Source organism: Sorex araneus, chromosome 2, assembly GCF_027595985.1.
Source record: "Sorex araneus isolate mSorAra2 chromosome 2, mSorAra2.pri, whole genome shotgun sequence".
Taxonomy (NCBI): Eukaryota; Metazoa; Chordata; class Mammalia; order Eulipotyphla; family Soricidae; genus Sorex; species Sorex araneus.
The window spans coordinates 342,290,874-342,307,924 of NC_073303.1; the positions used below are offsets into that span (position 1 = coordinate 342,290,874).

Sequence of the window (17,051 nt, forward strand, 5' to 3'; positions counted from 1 at the left end):
CACCAAGTAAAATGTGGTCGGAGGTCATGCAGGGGAAGGGTGATAAGTGCCGAATGTAGACTAGAGACTGAATGCAATGGCCACGCAACACCTTCATTGCAAACCATAACACCTAATCAGAGAGAGAGAACAAAAGGGAATACCTTGCCATAGTGGCAGTGTGGGGTGGGGGGAGACGGGACTGGGGCGGGTGGGAAGGATGTTGGGTTTACTGGTGGTAGAGAATGGGCACTGGTGAAGGGATGGGTTCTCGAACTTTGTATGGGGAAAACATGAGCACAAAAATGTATAAATCTGTAACTGTACCCTCACGGTGATTCACTAATTAAAAATAAATTATTTTTAAAAAACTATGAAACTTAAAAAAAAAAAGAAATTTGCAGGTAGGTCAAAACAGATTTCGATAATGATTCTTAATGTCATAATTAAGGCACTGGTCCTACTTCACGCAGTTCAGGAAGCAAGGATGACATTCATGTATTAATGGAATGGTACTTTAGAATGTGGTGTACTGTCCAAGGAGATGGCAAGGGGCTGTCTTAATGAAATCATTCATTCATAGAACACTGCGCTTGATGCCAGAACAAAACGAACGCCACATACCACTGCTCTTAAAAAGCTAACAATCTGTAGGAGAAAGAATATGGGCAAATAAATAGCACGCTTTCCTGTAGATTATGTGCTACAGAGCAAGAAGGGAACAGATGAGAAATTTTATTTGGCTGGGCCAGAGAAGGCTTTCTCCGAAGATTTCACTGAATTTGAGGAGCAGTGCTCAGTCATCAAGCCCATCGAGTCTGGGGCTGGGATGGAACCATGTGATGGTGAAGGTAAGTGCCTAAAACTCTGTACTATCCATCTTTCCAAACCAAGCTTACTGAATTTTAAGAGAATTTAAAGCAACATGTAGTAGGTCCCTTGGGGGCTGAAGGTTGGGGGGGGGGGGGATGGCAAAGGAGAAGAGATCACAAGTTGACAGGAGCTAGAGAATGGAAGTGTATGTAAGTAATGAGAGGTATAAAGGCAAGTCAAAGCTGAACTGTAAAGGAGCTGGTGTGACAAAGAGAAATATTTGAACCTTATGCTGTAGGAAGTGAGCTGCCACTGATAAGAGTTTAAGCAAGAAAGTATTTCCAGAGACAATTTCTGTGGCAATGTGAAAGATGGAGTCAAGGAAAAGGACAAAATATTTTTCTGCAAGAAGTTAACAAGGGGAAAATCCTAGTAGTTGTGAAAACAAAGACCAGATGGACTGGGGGGGACAAGAGGTGAAGTAAGCTTAGAGGAGGAAGAGGACAAAGAAGGACGTGTCCTTTAGTGGCTCTATTTTTTACATTCAAAAACATTTTCTCAATATGAATGCACCATGATTTTTTCAGGCACACAACGTTCCAAAACCAATCCTACCACCAACTTCCCTCCACCAACGTCCCCGGCTCCCCACCTGTCAGCCTGCCTCTGTCACGCACATTTTTCAGTTCGGTGGTTGTGTACTTTGAGTCTGACACTAACAGTATTGATTCTGTAGTTCAGATTTATACATACACCATACCTCGACATCACAGATGCATCTAAGGCCCTTCACTGCTACTCTATTACCTCTCATCCTTCTTACTCCCCCTCCACAATCTCTCTTCACCGTTCTTTTCATTCCTATAATCTAGGGTCATGGTTATCTATGCCACCTTTCATACTTTGAACTTCCTCCTCCTGTTATTCTTCTATATGCTACAGAAAAGTGAGCTCATTGGGTGTTTACTCTTCTTTTAACATATTTCACTTAACATGATATCCTCCAGTTTCAACCGAGTTGCAGCAAATTACATGATTCATTATTCTTTGCAGCTGCATAGCATTCCTTTGTGTATATATAACATATTTTCACTATCCATTTGTCTGTTGTTGGGCACCTAGATTGATGCTATTTCCCAGCTAGTGTGTTGAGTGCTGCAATGAATAGTGGTTCGCATGTCCTTTTTGAACGAATGCTTTTGTATCCTAGGAGTAGATACCAAGAAGTGGAATTACCCCAGCAATTCCATTTATGTCTTGTGTCCTTTAAAAATTCAATAGATATATTAGCAGTAGTGGTATAATATTGTTAGTGTATTAGCAAAATATAGAAAGTATCATGCTAAGTGAAATTAGTCAGATTAGGGACAGGTACAGAATGATTTCTCTCATATGTAGGAATCAAAGAATCATAGTAATGAAATAACAAACAGCCAAAGCAACAGAACCCGAGGACTGGTCTATAGAACTGAGCTTCCTGTGGTGAGCACGGGGGTTGAGGGAGGGACATGCTAGTGGAGAATGTGGTGTTGGGTATTCATGAAAGCCTGTATGAACATTACTGTGGAGATGGGAGGCAGTACAGATGGCCGGTCATTTGCCCTGCATGCGGCCAAATAGGACTCAATCTCCAGCAGCACATGTGGTCCCCCAAGCATCATCAGGAGTGATGCCTGAGCACAGAGCCAGGAGTAAGTCCAGAGTACCACTTGGGTATGGCATTAAAAAAAAAAAGTACTGTAAATCACAGGGCCTACATTTTTAATATGAGGCTTTTTAACTAATAAAAAGTAGAATCAATTTCTCTCTCAAAATCCACATGAGGGGCTGGAGTGATAGCACAGTGGGTAGGGCATTTGCCTTGCACGTGGCCAACCTGGGTTCGATTCCCAGCATCCCATATGATCCCCTGAGCACTGCCAGGAGTAATTCCTGAGTGCATGAGCCAGGAGTAACTCCTGTGTATCACTGGGTGTGACCCAAAAAGCCAACAACAAAAAAAAAAATCCACATTAGTTTCCAATAATTTTTATGATCATAACTAGATTGATAAAAATATTTAAATAGTATGTTCTATATAAGGAAGGGGCCACTCCAGAAGGACTCAGGGACCCTTAAATATTACCAAGTCTCTTTTAAGATAAAAAAAAAGGAGAGGGGGATAAATATATTTTACTGAAATTTGCAAATGCAAGCTATGATCATTTTAAGCGTAGTTTGCAACCCAAGACTAACCATGTTGTCATCAACATGGTTATTCACTTGATATAATGTCATTCACTTGATATAAAGGGAAAAACAATGAACACTCAGATAACTCCCAAAAGGTCCTGAGAAAAAATAATTACATCATCACACAATGTCTTTAGAACATTATATTTCATAAAAGACAATGATAAAAAAGTACAAACATTTCTATGAGAAGCAAAAGAAAAAATGAGTACAAGAAACTTTTAGCATTTATTTCAGTGCATTTTACGTAGAAGCCTTTCAGATCTTAATAAATAAAATAATTTTAAGTACACTTTTCTTTCTGATAAACAATGCTAGGACATTTAAGTTCTCTCAGTTGGCATACTTGCAAATACAAGATAATAAATAGAGAATAATAATATTTACCTGACTGAAAGGAATATAAGAGATAAGCAAAGGCCAAATAAAATTATATAAAATCTGCCTTCATTTGTAGGGAGTCTCCAAAAGGAAGAGTATAATGAATTGGATATTTTTCCGTTTTGCCTTGAAATGGATATTAATATCTTAGCTGGGAAAGAAGTAAAGCAAGTTTTTTAAATATATTTTTATTTACATAAGAATGCAAATAAGATTTTCTTACTGAACAGCTTTTCATAAAATACAAACAGAGATTCAGATTAAAGAAATATTTACTAAATTCTAGTTCTGACAAAGACTAAAACAACTAGTTCCACTGTGACACTACAAATATGTGCACGTTTCCCTTTTCCTTTCTACAAATAGGCCCATTAATCATTCCTACTTCCTAGCTATGAGGCACTATATTACTTTTCCAATAGTGCCATAGGGACTTAGTAATAACTGTCTACAATTTTGTGACTTTGAGACTTAAAAATACAACAGATAAGTTTCCAAGAATGTCTTCATAGTTTTTTTAAAGGTTTCCACTTGCTTGATTTGATTTCTCTATAACTGAAATAAAACTTCTATTGATAAATCTAGCATTGCATCTACCAAGCAGGTTATTGATACATGTTCCCGAGCAAGTAATCAATACATTGCATCTAATACCGAGCAGGTATTCTGTTCATCAAACATAACCATGAAGAGGATGGTTTTGTATTTTCAAGGCATTTGTTAATATATGTGAAACATATATTTTCTTACAAGTAAAATAACTGGGCAAAGCTCTGTTACTCTTATGAAAACACACCAAAGTCATTATTTAGAAGCAAAATCAATTTTAAGTATGTTTTAAGTTTTACTTTAAAAAGCAAAGCAAAAATGTGATATTTTACACAAAATGGAAAAGCATGTTAAAAATTAAAAAAAAAAAACATTTGTACTACCCCTCAAATAAAATTACATGTAATTCAAGAAAATAAGGCAAAACTAGTGGTATTGAGTTCTCTTGAAAATGTGAAATGTGTATCAAAATGAAAAGATTCTGAAATGTGGAGAGTACTACATTAAAAATATGTTTTACTAATAAAATTCAGAAACAGCCCTAATTTCCCCTCCAACTAAATTATTTAAGTATCATTGGGTAAATTATGCTCCTATGTCCTTACTATCTTGTAAATAATCAAATTTGAACATTCCCAGCCTACTTTCTTTCATTTTATCAAAATTTTAAAACTACAGTGGCTACAAGACAGTAAATAAATCATTTTTTTGAAATCTTATTTTTCATGATGTTTGATTTTTCATTATTTTGAGTAACAGCAAACAAAAAGATAAATATTTACACCAATTCTAAGAAACAAATTTTGGATGGTCCTGCTTGGCATTATAACAGGTCTACTAATTTTTTCAAAGTATGAGAATTTCAGTTATTTCATGATCTTGTCTGTGGTCATTTGTGTTATTAGCATCACAGAAATGACACTTCAAAATTAAAATTACAACCTGAGATAAATAACCATATTTGTTTTAGGTGAATAATTCATGAGCAAACATAGTAAAAGTAGCTCTCATTTATAGATTTCTATTGTTTTTCATTGTTGAAAATTCACTTTATAAATATACAATGTTTTGCTTTAAGTTTGTGAAAATATCTGAATATTTTAAATAATCTTTGGTTAACTATAATAGTTTTCAAAGCAAGAATATTGTTTGGTGTTGCCATGAAAACAGCATCCAAATTTGATGTCAGATAGTGTGACTTGTTTTCAGAGAAGTGTCTATAACAATATATTAAATAGTTGATTTAATTCATGGTTTTAGTGAGGACATTTTAAGAATTTATTCCAGAGATGTAATCTGTAAATAAAAATAATGGTTTAAATGAACTTTGCCAACATTAAAGGATCTCTTCAAAACCTGAAATTCCATGAATCTAGGAATTAAAATTTGTTTTAATCTACTAAGCATTTATTTGCACAAAAATAGAACATTTATCTAATAGTATAATCCATTTGTATATTTTTAACTACTACTGTGCTTTCTAAAAGCTCATTCTTTTAAAAGAAAATGGTTCTGATTTTGTCAAAAGAAAATTTATTTTTGGCTTTCTGAAATGGAAATAATAAAACTGCTTATCAGAATTAAAAATAAAAGAAAGAAAATACAATGTACACACACAGAGAACCTTTTGAGGCACAAAATCCCTGACACTTTTGACACCAGAGGTACATGAAAGACAATTAACATAAAAAAAAAAGATCCTTTATATCATGTCACATCACAACTTTTAAAATTTTCTTGGTAATACTCATGCAATATGCATAAACAATATGGTTGTGATTTAGCAAAATCTGATGAGATTGCAAGCAAGGAATAAAATAGATGATCCTATAAGGAAGAAAAGCTGTTTAAGCCCTCCCTTCTTATCCTTTAAAACTCTAAGAGAGCTGTGACTTCTTCCACACAAAAGGCTGAAGGTCTAAAGCTCAAAACTAGTATAACAGTTTACTGTATTAGTTGGCTGTCAATTATTGACAGTTCCTTCATTTCACACAAGGGTTAACCTTTGTTTAGTGACATAAATTTACACTGTTTTTCCCATGCAAATAAAAAATGTCTATAAAAATCCCGTAAAGGCATAACCAATTACATGCAAAACTGCAACACATCTAATTTCTCAACATTTTGAACACATTAATTTACATCACATATGTACAAAATAGGTTTAAACAGAAATAAAGCATTCTCTTCGGTTAAATTACAGATTTTAGTATAAAAATTTTCTCTTTATAAGGAGTGCTCTGAACTTCCAGTCTTAAGCAATGGCATCTGGTGTCTGCAGTGTTTCCCATGGGGTATCTCGGAGTCCACAATGAGCAGACGGAGGATGACTCGATAATCCTGCACTGTAAACACGGGGCCTCTCGGCTCATCTCACAGGGCACTGGGACAGGTCCATTCACAGTCCTACACTTAGAGTTCGCTACAAGTTTATTATCCAGCATTGGGATCCATCCAGCCATGAAAGCCACTTCCTTTAATAGTCTTCGATTGGAGCTAGCTCTGGCATGAGGTTTACAGATATATTTGTATACAACCTATCAACCAGTACTTTTGGTGTACATATTAAATTATTCAGACCATCGATGAACTGACGTTCTTTTGAGTATCTTAGCAATTTATACCTACAATGTTAGAGGGGAAAATGAAGAGTAACAGATATATATTCAAAGAGAAAATCCAATGAGGAATATACTCAAGGTCATAATTATCATAGCATTTACAGCTCTTTACAATGTCTGGTTATCACGAATAACTGAAAAATTTTTAAAACTTTTTTTTTTTTTTTTTGCTTTTTGGGTCACACCTGGCAATGCACAGGGGTTACTTACTCCTGGCATTGCACTCAGGAATTACTCCTGGCGGTGCTCAGGGGACAATATGGGATGCTGGGAATCGAACCTGGGTCAGCCATGTGCAAGGCAAAGGCCCTGCCCGCTGTGCTATCACTTCAGCCCCTAAATCATTATTTTAAGTTTGCATTTTTACTAGTCTTAAAGCCACCTAATATAACACAATGAGTTACTTCTGATCTATAAGATGAGAGGTCAGAGTGATATAGTACAGTGGGCAGGGTGTTTGCCTTGCAGACGGCTGACTTGGGTTTGATTCCTGGCACCCCATATGGTCCCCAGAGCCTACCAGGAGTGATCCCTGAGTGCAGAGCCAGGAATAAGCCCTAAGCACTGCCAGGTGTGACCCCAAAACAAACCAAAAACAGTGATGAAATCATGCAATTCACTACTACATGCTGGAACTAGAGGATATTCAAGCTGAGTGAATTCGGGAGAGAGCTGGACACAGATCTCATATGTGTGTAATAAAAAAAGAAATTAAGGAAACAACAAAAAATTAAAGGCAACAGTAGACCCTGAGAGTCAGCCAAGAAACCTGAGACTGTTAGGGAGTGAGGGAGAGAGCATAGTAGGGGACCTTGACATTGGCAGAGGGCTACCGACTTTCTAGTGGATGGTGTGGCTCAATATTGTAAGTCTAAATTTTCATTAATAATAGCATTGTAAACTGCAGTGCCTAAATGAAATTTTTAAATGCTAAATAAAATGCCACCTAAAATTTACTTTAGACTCTTAAAAATTATATTTTTAATAAAATTCATACTTATGTTCAGATACTTTTACAGAGTTAACAAGTGTACATGTATCTGTGTAAACGTAGTTCTTCAAAATACACACTTAAATGCTTTATTTCTATCAAGAAAATGAGGGTCTGGTGTATCTGAAAAAAATTCTTTCCTACATTAGATAAAATTTGAAGTCTTATTATCTAAGGATGATGATAAACTTACCGTCCTAGAAACTGGACTTCCCCTCGGTGGTGATGGGGGATAGATTTGTACTTCCCCAAGTCTCCCTCCGGTCTGGTTACATTATATCCGGCATAGTGAACTCTACAACACAATACACGGAAATGAAAATATAAAGAAAACCTGACATAAAAATGGAGTACAAGAATTCAACTTCAAGTGCAAACCTTTTTTCTACTGTATCTGTGGAAAAAGTACGGAAGTCACTCAATGAGGAAAGGCAGAAAAGGAGATTTAGAAACCTCAATTTTTTCCTATCCCAAAGAATCTTTTCTTATAATGGAAAAGTTAAATTTATCTAATAGAAAGGAAACCTATAGAAATTCTATTATAAGCAACTGGCACCTCAACTTACCTGTTCCAAAGGTCATCGTCTTCTCCTCCCCATCCCCAGAAGGCATTAGGAAAACCATTGATTTTTCTAAACTGTTCCACTGTCAGTCCACTCACACCACCAAAAAATTCTTTGTATGGAAGACTGTAAGAGAAAGCAGGATACAACATTCATTTCTAAAACTGGAATCAGGGGGCTGGAGTGGTAGTACAGTGGGTAGGGTTTCTTCCTTGCACGCCACTGACCCCCACCCTCCCCACCCCTGCTCAAACTCAGCCAGGACTAATTCCTGAGTGCAGAGCCAGGAGTAACCCCTGTGCATCGCTGGGTGTGACCCAAAAAAGATAAAAAAAATTTTTTTTAATTAAAAATAAAAAAAATAAAAACAGACTCCAACTGGTTATCTGCAAAATCAAGTTTTCAGTATTTTATATGCTTTGCAAAATATAACTTTTATATAATCATTTTGACTAAATATTACCTGGAAAGTGTAGAGTACAAGAAAAAAAATTAGGTTCTAATGAAATAAGCACCTTTACCTATATTATATGAATTAGCACTGAAGTACTATCGTCCCATTGTTCATTGATTTGCTTGGGCGGGCACCAGTAACGTCTCCAGTGTGAAACCTGTTACTGTATTTGGCATATCAAATATGTCATGGGTAGCTTGCCAGGTTCTGCCATGTGGGCAGGATACTTCCGGTAGCTTGACGGGCTCGCCGAGAAGAATGGAGCAATCAAACCCGGGTTGGCTATGTGCAAGGCAAACACCCTACCTCCTGTGCTATTGCTCCAGTCCTATTATGTGAAGTATAAAACAAAATGTGTAGTTTTTGAAATTTAATGTTCAAACTGCTACTTTATGAGACTCAAAATCCAGTGTTCAATGTTGCTTTTTTCACAGCCAAAGTAATTCTGATTAAATATATTTTACAGCCATCAAGGCAATGTTATACATTGCCAAGCTAATCTTCTAAATTAACTGAACTTAATTATAGATGGTATCTGATATATAGACAATAATAAATGTGTATTTGCAAAAACATGTCAAGCATTTCATTTTGAAAGAAATAGCTGTCTTTTTCTATGATGATCCTCTTCCAAAATACTAAGGGATACCCAGACATACTCATTATTAGTGCAATAATATTTTTATAAATTACTGTTTTTACTGGTATTACTGACATGTAAATTTATGTTTATTTTTGGTGTACAACATAAATATAAGGTTTGAGATATGTATCTATTATTAAATGACCACCACAATTAATTTAGTAAATAGTAGTCACTTTACATAGCTGTAATTTTTTTCTTTGTCAATAGGGTTCTTAAGCTCTACTGTTTCGGCAATTTAGCTCTACTGTTTTGGGTCCACACCAGGTAGCACTCAAAGATTACTCCTGGCTCTGTGCTCAGGGACCAGTCCCTGAGGAGACCACAGAGGGTGCCAGGGATAAAATTCACATCAGCCATGTCTAAGGCAAGTACCTACCCGCTGTACATTGTATCTTTTCAGCTCCATCTGAGCAATTTTAAAATATACTACATAGCACGGGTAACTACCAACACCTAGTTGTACACTCTATCTCTAGGAATTATTTTCTAACTGGAAATTTAGAACTTTAGGCCCTCCTACCCATTTTATTCCCTCTACTCCACTCCTGGCAGCCCACCAGTCTGTTGTTTGTATCTATGAATTAGGTGTTTTATTCTTTTATTTTATTAAAAAAAAACCTTTTTTTATTCTTTGGGCCACACCTGGCAGTGCTCAGGGCTCTGCATTCAGGGATCACTCCTGGCAGGCTCGGAGGACCATATGTGGTGGCGGAGATCAAACCCTCCGGGTCAGCCACATGCAAGGCAAGCTCCTTACCCTCCGTAAAATTGCCTCACCCTGTGTTTTATTTTTTAGAGTTCCTATGTGAGACCAAATTAGTAGTTATCTTTCTCTAACAAATGACTATTTTTAAATGTCTTTTCTTCATGTCTAATACATGCTCTAAGGAATTTGGCAAACTAAGTTGTTTATTTAGATAAGATTGATTTTCTGAAGTCACGATATCATTCCTGACTGAAACTAGAAAGTTCAATAGGCCAAGCACGTACTCTAAATGGGAGATGCCCAGGTTTGATCCCTGGCACCACATGACCCCCAGGGCCCCTGAGAGCAATTCCTGAGCACTGAGTATGGAGCAGCCTCTGAGCACTGCTGTGTTCTCCACTCCAACCCATTCCCCTACCCTGCCCAATACACACTGTCACTGTCACTGTCATCCCATTGTTCACTGATTTGCTTGAGTGGGCACCAGTAGCATCTCTATTGAGACTTGTTACTATTTTTGGCATACCGAATACGGCCCGGGCAGTTTGCCATGCTCTGCCGTGCAGGCGAGATACTCTCAGTACCTTGCTGGGCTCTCTGAGAGGGAAGGAGGAATCGAACCTGTGCAAGGCAAATGCCCTCCCTGTTGTGCTGTCACTGCAGCCCCATGGAAAGGAAACCAAAAGCAGAAGCATCCCCAGATGTGCAGTCGTATTCTGCACCGTGCTAGAGCTCTCGATGGGGAGCCAGTAAGACAGGCGCCAGCCTCCCTCCTCCCTCCTCCTTCTATTTTGTCCTGTGTTGTTGTACAGGGACTTTTGCTTCCTTCATATTGGGGAAGCTGCTCACCAACTGGGATCCCTATATGACCACAATAGAAAATCCGTTCTCCCGTGCCAGGAACCAGTGCCTGGAAATGGCCAGAAATCAAAGCCTGGGAACGACCAGAAACCCATGCCTGGGAACCAGTATGTCAGTACACACTGACCTGTAACTAGGAACAACCGCTTCTTGGGAAAGGTTGTTGGGAACCTTTGTTTCTGAACAAAGCCCAGAGAAACTGCCATCGGGGCCCACATCCAGTTTCGTTAAACGTTTGCATTCTTTGCTATTCTCCCATTCTGCCCACTTCCTCATATAATCAATTATAAAAGACTAGCTTAGGAGAAATAAAGTTGGAGCTTGCTCCCATTCTTATGTCTGCCTGTGTCTGTCTCTTTCTTCTTGTGTCTGTCTCCTTTTCACTCGCGCACCCTCTCCTGGCTACCCACGGTGACCAAGTTGCACGGGACAGGACACTCACATGGAACTCTGGGTTTGCAAGAGTGTTCTAGGACATCTCATAATTTGGGAACTTGCAAAGCTAGGGTTGTGGTAATAATGCTGGCTAAGTGTAAGAGGCTTACAAACAATCATGGCACTGCTACATTTTCCACACAAGTTGCACTACTCTTGCCCAAACCGGTGCTCAGAGAAATCAGAAAGAGTACATAAATAGGGGGGTGTGTGTATGTGTGTGTGTGTGTGTGTGTGTGTATGTGTGTGTTTACTGACATGTATAGATTGACAGCACATTAATTTCTTTATTGTTCTGCTTCAATGAAACAATCACATACACAGAACACAGAATGAAAAACAAAATGTCATATAATATAAACTAAATTCAGAAAACAAAGGCTTGACAAACAAGTCTTGGAGTGCCTGCGGCTGGAGCAATAGTAGAGCAGGTAGGGAATATGCCTTGTAGGTGGTTGACCCAACTGTCCCAGCTTCAATCCCTGAGCACTGCCAGGAGTCACTGCTGAGTGCAGAGCCAGGAGCTATCCCTGAACATCACCAGATGTGGCACCAAAACAAAACAAAACAAAACAAAAAAGGTCTTGTAGAACCTATCTGACAATGTCCAAATTGACAACTGCCCAAAGACAATATACAAATACTAATTTGGGGTCTGGCTGTCTTGGTCCACACCCACTAAAGTGGACAGCACCTCTGTGTGGCGAGGGGGTTTCATCAGGCTTCAGCCCACAGTCAGCAGCTATGCCACTTCTGCCCATTCCCATTCTCTCTAAAATACATTCTCACTTCTGTTCAAACAGACAGATATTCTCCTAACCTTGGGTTATTCTAGCACTGCAGCACTGTTGTCCGTTGTTCATCGATTTGCTCGAGTGGGCACCAGTAACATCTCCATTGTGAGACTTGTTATTATTTTTGGCATACTGAATACACCACAGGTAGCTTGCCAGCCTCTGCCATGTGGGGGGGTTAATCTAAGCATATATAAATAGTTTATTTGCTAAAACTTAGGATTGTCAAAACTTAACACCAAATTATTAGTTTATATGACCTGTACGGTATTTTGAAATAAAAATCAACTATCTCGAATCCAATTTGACTTCCACGTCTACTGGGCTATAGCCCAAACTGAGTTTATACACATGCTAAGAACCAGACTGAATCTGGACAGCCTTGAGCAAGATGATGTTAGACCTGGTGTTCAGAGACTGTTGTAATAATATGAGAAATGTTTTCTCATGGCAATGGCTGTGTATTCAAGAGAGTGCGGGCACACGCCACACGTGTTTGGTGGCCATCAGCTGTCTCCCCATCCCAGCTGGCCGCTGCCAATGGAGGCATGAAGGAGGGAACCAGGCCGCCAAGCTGGTTGGTGATCAGTCACCGTTTATTCCAATCTCTGTCCTATTCTAGTCTCTCTCTGCCTGTATTCCAATCTCATGCGCCCCATTCCAGTTTCCCCCGCCCTCATTCCCATCTCCTCTGTCCCATCTCACAGCCTTCATTCTCGAGACCACCCCTCAAACTTGGAGGTAGCAAATACACATAGGTATGGTTGCACAATCAACAGATGTAAAGTCCTTCCCTTGCTTCTTCTAGGACAAATTCTCCTCCTGCAAGGAGATCCACCTAAGGGCGGAATACCAACTAGAGGCGCTTTGTCCTCTGTATCTCTTTATCCTAGTCCATATCAATTTAAACAGTCATCTTAGATTTATTTCTTAATAATCTTAGTCATTTTGTAAGGACACAGAAAGAGATATGTTAAGCTTAAAGAGTGGCTCTTCCTGGGACATCTTGCTACATATTCCCAACTACAGTTTTCAGGCCAGGTTAGTCTTTCACAACCCCAGCAGGGTCTTTATCCACTTACTTCTATTTGGGTCATGACAGAATTTGTCCATGACCGTCTTCTTAACTTACTATAAGTTTTATGACTGTTGGAGTGTCCCTTTTCGATGCCAGAGTAGCTCACAGGTTGCCTTGGGTCCATCCAAGTCCTTCATCGGGACCCTCCTTGTGGGGTGCTAGGAACTATGGGCAACTGAGGCATAAGTCAAGTAAATATGACAAATGCCCAGGAGTAAATATTATTCAGAACCAATTAACTCCCAAGTTACAAAAGCATTGCGTTAACTGTCTTCCTCTGTCTATACAAGGAGGACATTGCTCTGAAGTAAACTATGCGAAGAACATAAAGGAAAAAGAAAAGCAATATTTCACCTGCATATACAAAATCCAGAGTTCTAGAAAGAAAATACCCTGCAGAAGGTTTTTCCCAACACTGAACCATCACAACAGGAGGGAAAGTCAACAATGTTTGTACCCCACTGGGCTGCATGGTTTCACAGCAACCCTGGAGACAGGCTCCAGTACCCCCAACCGATGAGGGAACCAACAGCCACAGACATGCTTCCGAAGGTAACCAGGCCCTCTTGCTGCTCCTTGTGAAAACTAGAAGTGAATGCCCATTCGCTCTTTCCCACCATCCCACGCTCCAAAGGCTACAAGAGAGAGTATCTAGGATCAGTGGCTCCCAAAGCCTCCTTCAGAAAAAAAAAAATGTCACCATCCCCACCCCACCTGGAAATCTACCTTCTAGAATGTTCCTCCTTGTCCCCACCCCCCACCCTATTCAGGGCAGGTGTGGAATGGGGCATGACCACTTAGGAAACACTGATTTAGATAAAACAACAGGCTACTCTACATCCTGCCTCCCTAAGATGATAGGATAATATTCAAGAAAATGCTTTCTAGGTTCTTGAGTTGTCTCAGGCACAGACAAATAATGCTGATACCATTTCAGTGATGTGAGATTTTTGCGAGCATAGAATACATGTCAGGAAGATTGTGCACGACTTACATATACATGTATTTATCCAGCTTTGTTGCAAAATGACGAGGCATTTCCCCACATCCGTAATAGTTGCGGTCATTTTCAGGTAGATGATCCACATCATGGAAGATCACACAGTCCCAGACACTGTCTTTCATAGCCTCTTTGAAGCCCACATTGAAAAGCATGGCACGGTTAAAAGGCTGCGTCCCCGTCTTGACAGAGAGGAAAACAGAAATGTACTCAAGCTTTGTCATATGTGAGTTTTGTCTATAATTTTATAACCTGATAAATCATGATCAAATGATACTAATAAATATATGAATAAAACAAATAATAAGCATACTCCAAGGTTTTCAAATACACTATCTAAATTTATTTACATCATCTCTCCCATTGGTAGATAATTTATTTTCTCAAAATTTTTCAAATTTATTCAAAATACAATCTAACAGAGGAAAAAAATGATGAATTGGGTTTGATTTTTTAAAATGTAAACATCTTCTCTGCTAAGAATACTGCTAAAAGAATGATAAGACAAGTTACAAACTGAAAGAATATATTTTCCAAATACGCACTTAACAAAGAACACATACTAAGATATACAAAAACTCTTAAAATAAGGAAAAGGGGTGGAGAGATAGTACAGTGGGTTGGTAATGACACAGGTTCAATTCCTGGCACCCCAAATAGTCCCCTGAGCCCACCAGAAGTGATCTCTAAGCACAGAGCCAGGAGTAACCTTGAGCACTACTGGGTGTAGACTCAAAAGAAACACACAAAGGGGTGGGAGCAAAAGGATAGCAGGTAAGGCGTTTGTTTGCTATGCACGAGGCTGACCGGGTTTCAATCCCTGGCATCCCCTATGGTCCCCCAAACAGCCAGGAGTAATCCCAGTGCATCGCTGAGTGTGACTTAAAAAGTAAAAAAAAAAAAAAAAAAGAACACAAAACAAAACCCATAAGAAAATGAGCAGAATATCAAAATAGCACCTGATCAAAAAAATAAGACAAATGGCATGAATATTATGGATAATATACATATACACAAATGTCCATCACTGCTGTCTACCAGGAAGAAGCTGAACATTAAATCAATGAGTTATAATTATGCATCTGCTAGAATTACTATTATGCTTGAATTGTTAATTAAATTAACAGAATATAAACAATATGGTATCGATATATTTTATCATCATAAAACAGAATGTCATAGGCCTTTTAAAATCAATCAATATAAATAACACTTAGCACTGTAGCACTGTTGTCCTGTTGTTCATCGATTTGCTCGAGAGGGTACCAGTAACGTCTCCACTGTGAGACTTGTTACTGTTTCTGGCGTATCAAATACGCCACAGGCAGTTTGCCAGGCTCTGCCCGTGCGGGCAGGATACTCTCGGTAGCTTGCTAGGCTCTCTAAGAGGGACAGAGGAATCAAACCTGGGTCGGTCGCATGCAAGGCAAACACCCTATCTGCTGTGCAATATCGCTCCAACGAATATGATAATATAATGCATGTTTCTGTTTTACTCAAATAAATTAGATTATAGCTATTTATGAGCAAGGAAAAAGTTTAAGTCAATTCAAATAATATAGGCTGTGAAGCTTTCCATATGCTGTTAGAGAAAGAAAAGCAGAAAAACTGAAACTGACGACTAGTAACAAGGCCAGGCAGACTTACCTTCATGCTACTAATGCTTATAATAAACATCAAGACATTTTTAGATGCAGAACCTGTAACTTATTACACAAATATAACTCCCTTTATTACACCCAATTTCTTTAATCACTACAGAAAACATATTAAAGAATCCAGGCAGAATAAACAGTTCTTACTTTTCATTATTCTTGCCAGTAATAGAAGGGGGAACATTTTACGGGACAAAAAGCATGGGCTTTTTCTACACAGAACCCAAGTTATTATGCTATAATAACATCCCTTTTACAAACAAAACTTCATTAAGGTGCATTAGAAATAAAGCTTCATATCGCAACAAAATGAAATTAAGAAGCAGTTGCTATGCCTTAGTAATACATCTCAAATCATTTCTAAAATAGAAGATAATAAAGGATTGGGGAAGGAGCAATAGCACATCGGGTAGGGTGTCTTGCACGCAGCCGACGCGGGTTCGATTCCCAGCATCCCATATGGTCCCCCGAGCACCGCCAGGAGTAATTCCTGAGTGCATTAGCCAGGAGTAACCTCTGTGCATCGTTGGGTGTGACCCCAAAAGAAAAAAAGATAAAAAAGGATTATGACGAAGTGAATAAGGTACACAGTATAATTGGAATGCTCAAGAGTGAAATACAACTTCTAGTCCTGAGTCCTCCATTAACTTAATAGCACTGCAGCTTACTTTTTATAGTTCCTTTTTCCACCAGTGAAATGGAGAGAATAAAAAGGAAAGTGAGTTCAATTATAATATTATTACTAGCATATTAATATAGGGTGCAAGAAATTACCTTTCTTAAAGATTTAAAAAATCTTGTTTTCAGCTGTTGGAGCAATAGCACAGCAAATACTATTGCCGTACTATTGTGCACGGCTGATCCAGGCTCAATCCCCATGGTCCCCGAGCCCACCAGGAGTGATCCCTGAACAGAGCCAGGAGTAAACCTGGAGCACTACTGGGTAGGGTCATGCCCCAGAAAAAAAATTAAAAATTTTAAAACTGTTCTCATTAAAGGTGGCTTACAATAAAAAGTAAAAGTTTGTTTTTAATCCTTTTTTTCTCTAAAAGCAATATATTTCAACTCCTCTAACAGTTTATTCTGATACACATTTTCAAGTACCAGGAGTTGTCATTTCCTTGTATACTGATTTCCTATTATGGTCATTGAGAATTGCTACACCATTACAATCACTGCCCCTTCATCTAGTCTTGGGACATAATTACAGCATAAATTCTTGTTAAATCAATAATTTGCCTTTTTAAGAATTTTGTAAATGTTTCTTGAGCACTGAATGAATGGTAATTGTTT

General features: G+C 38.5%; 1 protein-coding gene across 1 annotated transcript in view; it reads right to left on the bottom strand.

Annotated features, from left to right (window-relative positions):
• Window positions 1-3,152: 3,152 nt before the first annotated feature.
• The window catches only part of B4GALT6 (beta-1,4-galactosyltransferase 6), a 71,778-nt gene continuing 57,879 nt past the window's right edge, over window positions 3,153-17,051 (bottom strand). The window contains exons 6-9 of the mRNA XM_004606042.2: window positions 14,098-14,285; window positions 8,133-8,255; window positions 7,760-7,861; window positions 3,153-6,578 (exon numbers count right to left, since the gene is read on the bottom strand). Coding sequence (XP_004606099.1) covers window positions 6,431-6,578; window positions 7,760-7,861; window positions 8,133-8,255; window positions 14,098-14,285 — 561 coding nt within the window. The 3' untranslated portion in view covers window positions 3,153-6,430. The remainder of the gene's footprint in view (window positions 6,579-7,759; window positions 7,862-8,132; window positions 8,256-14,097; window positions 14,286-17,051) is intronic.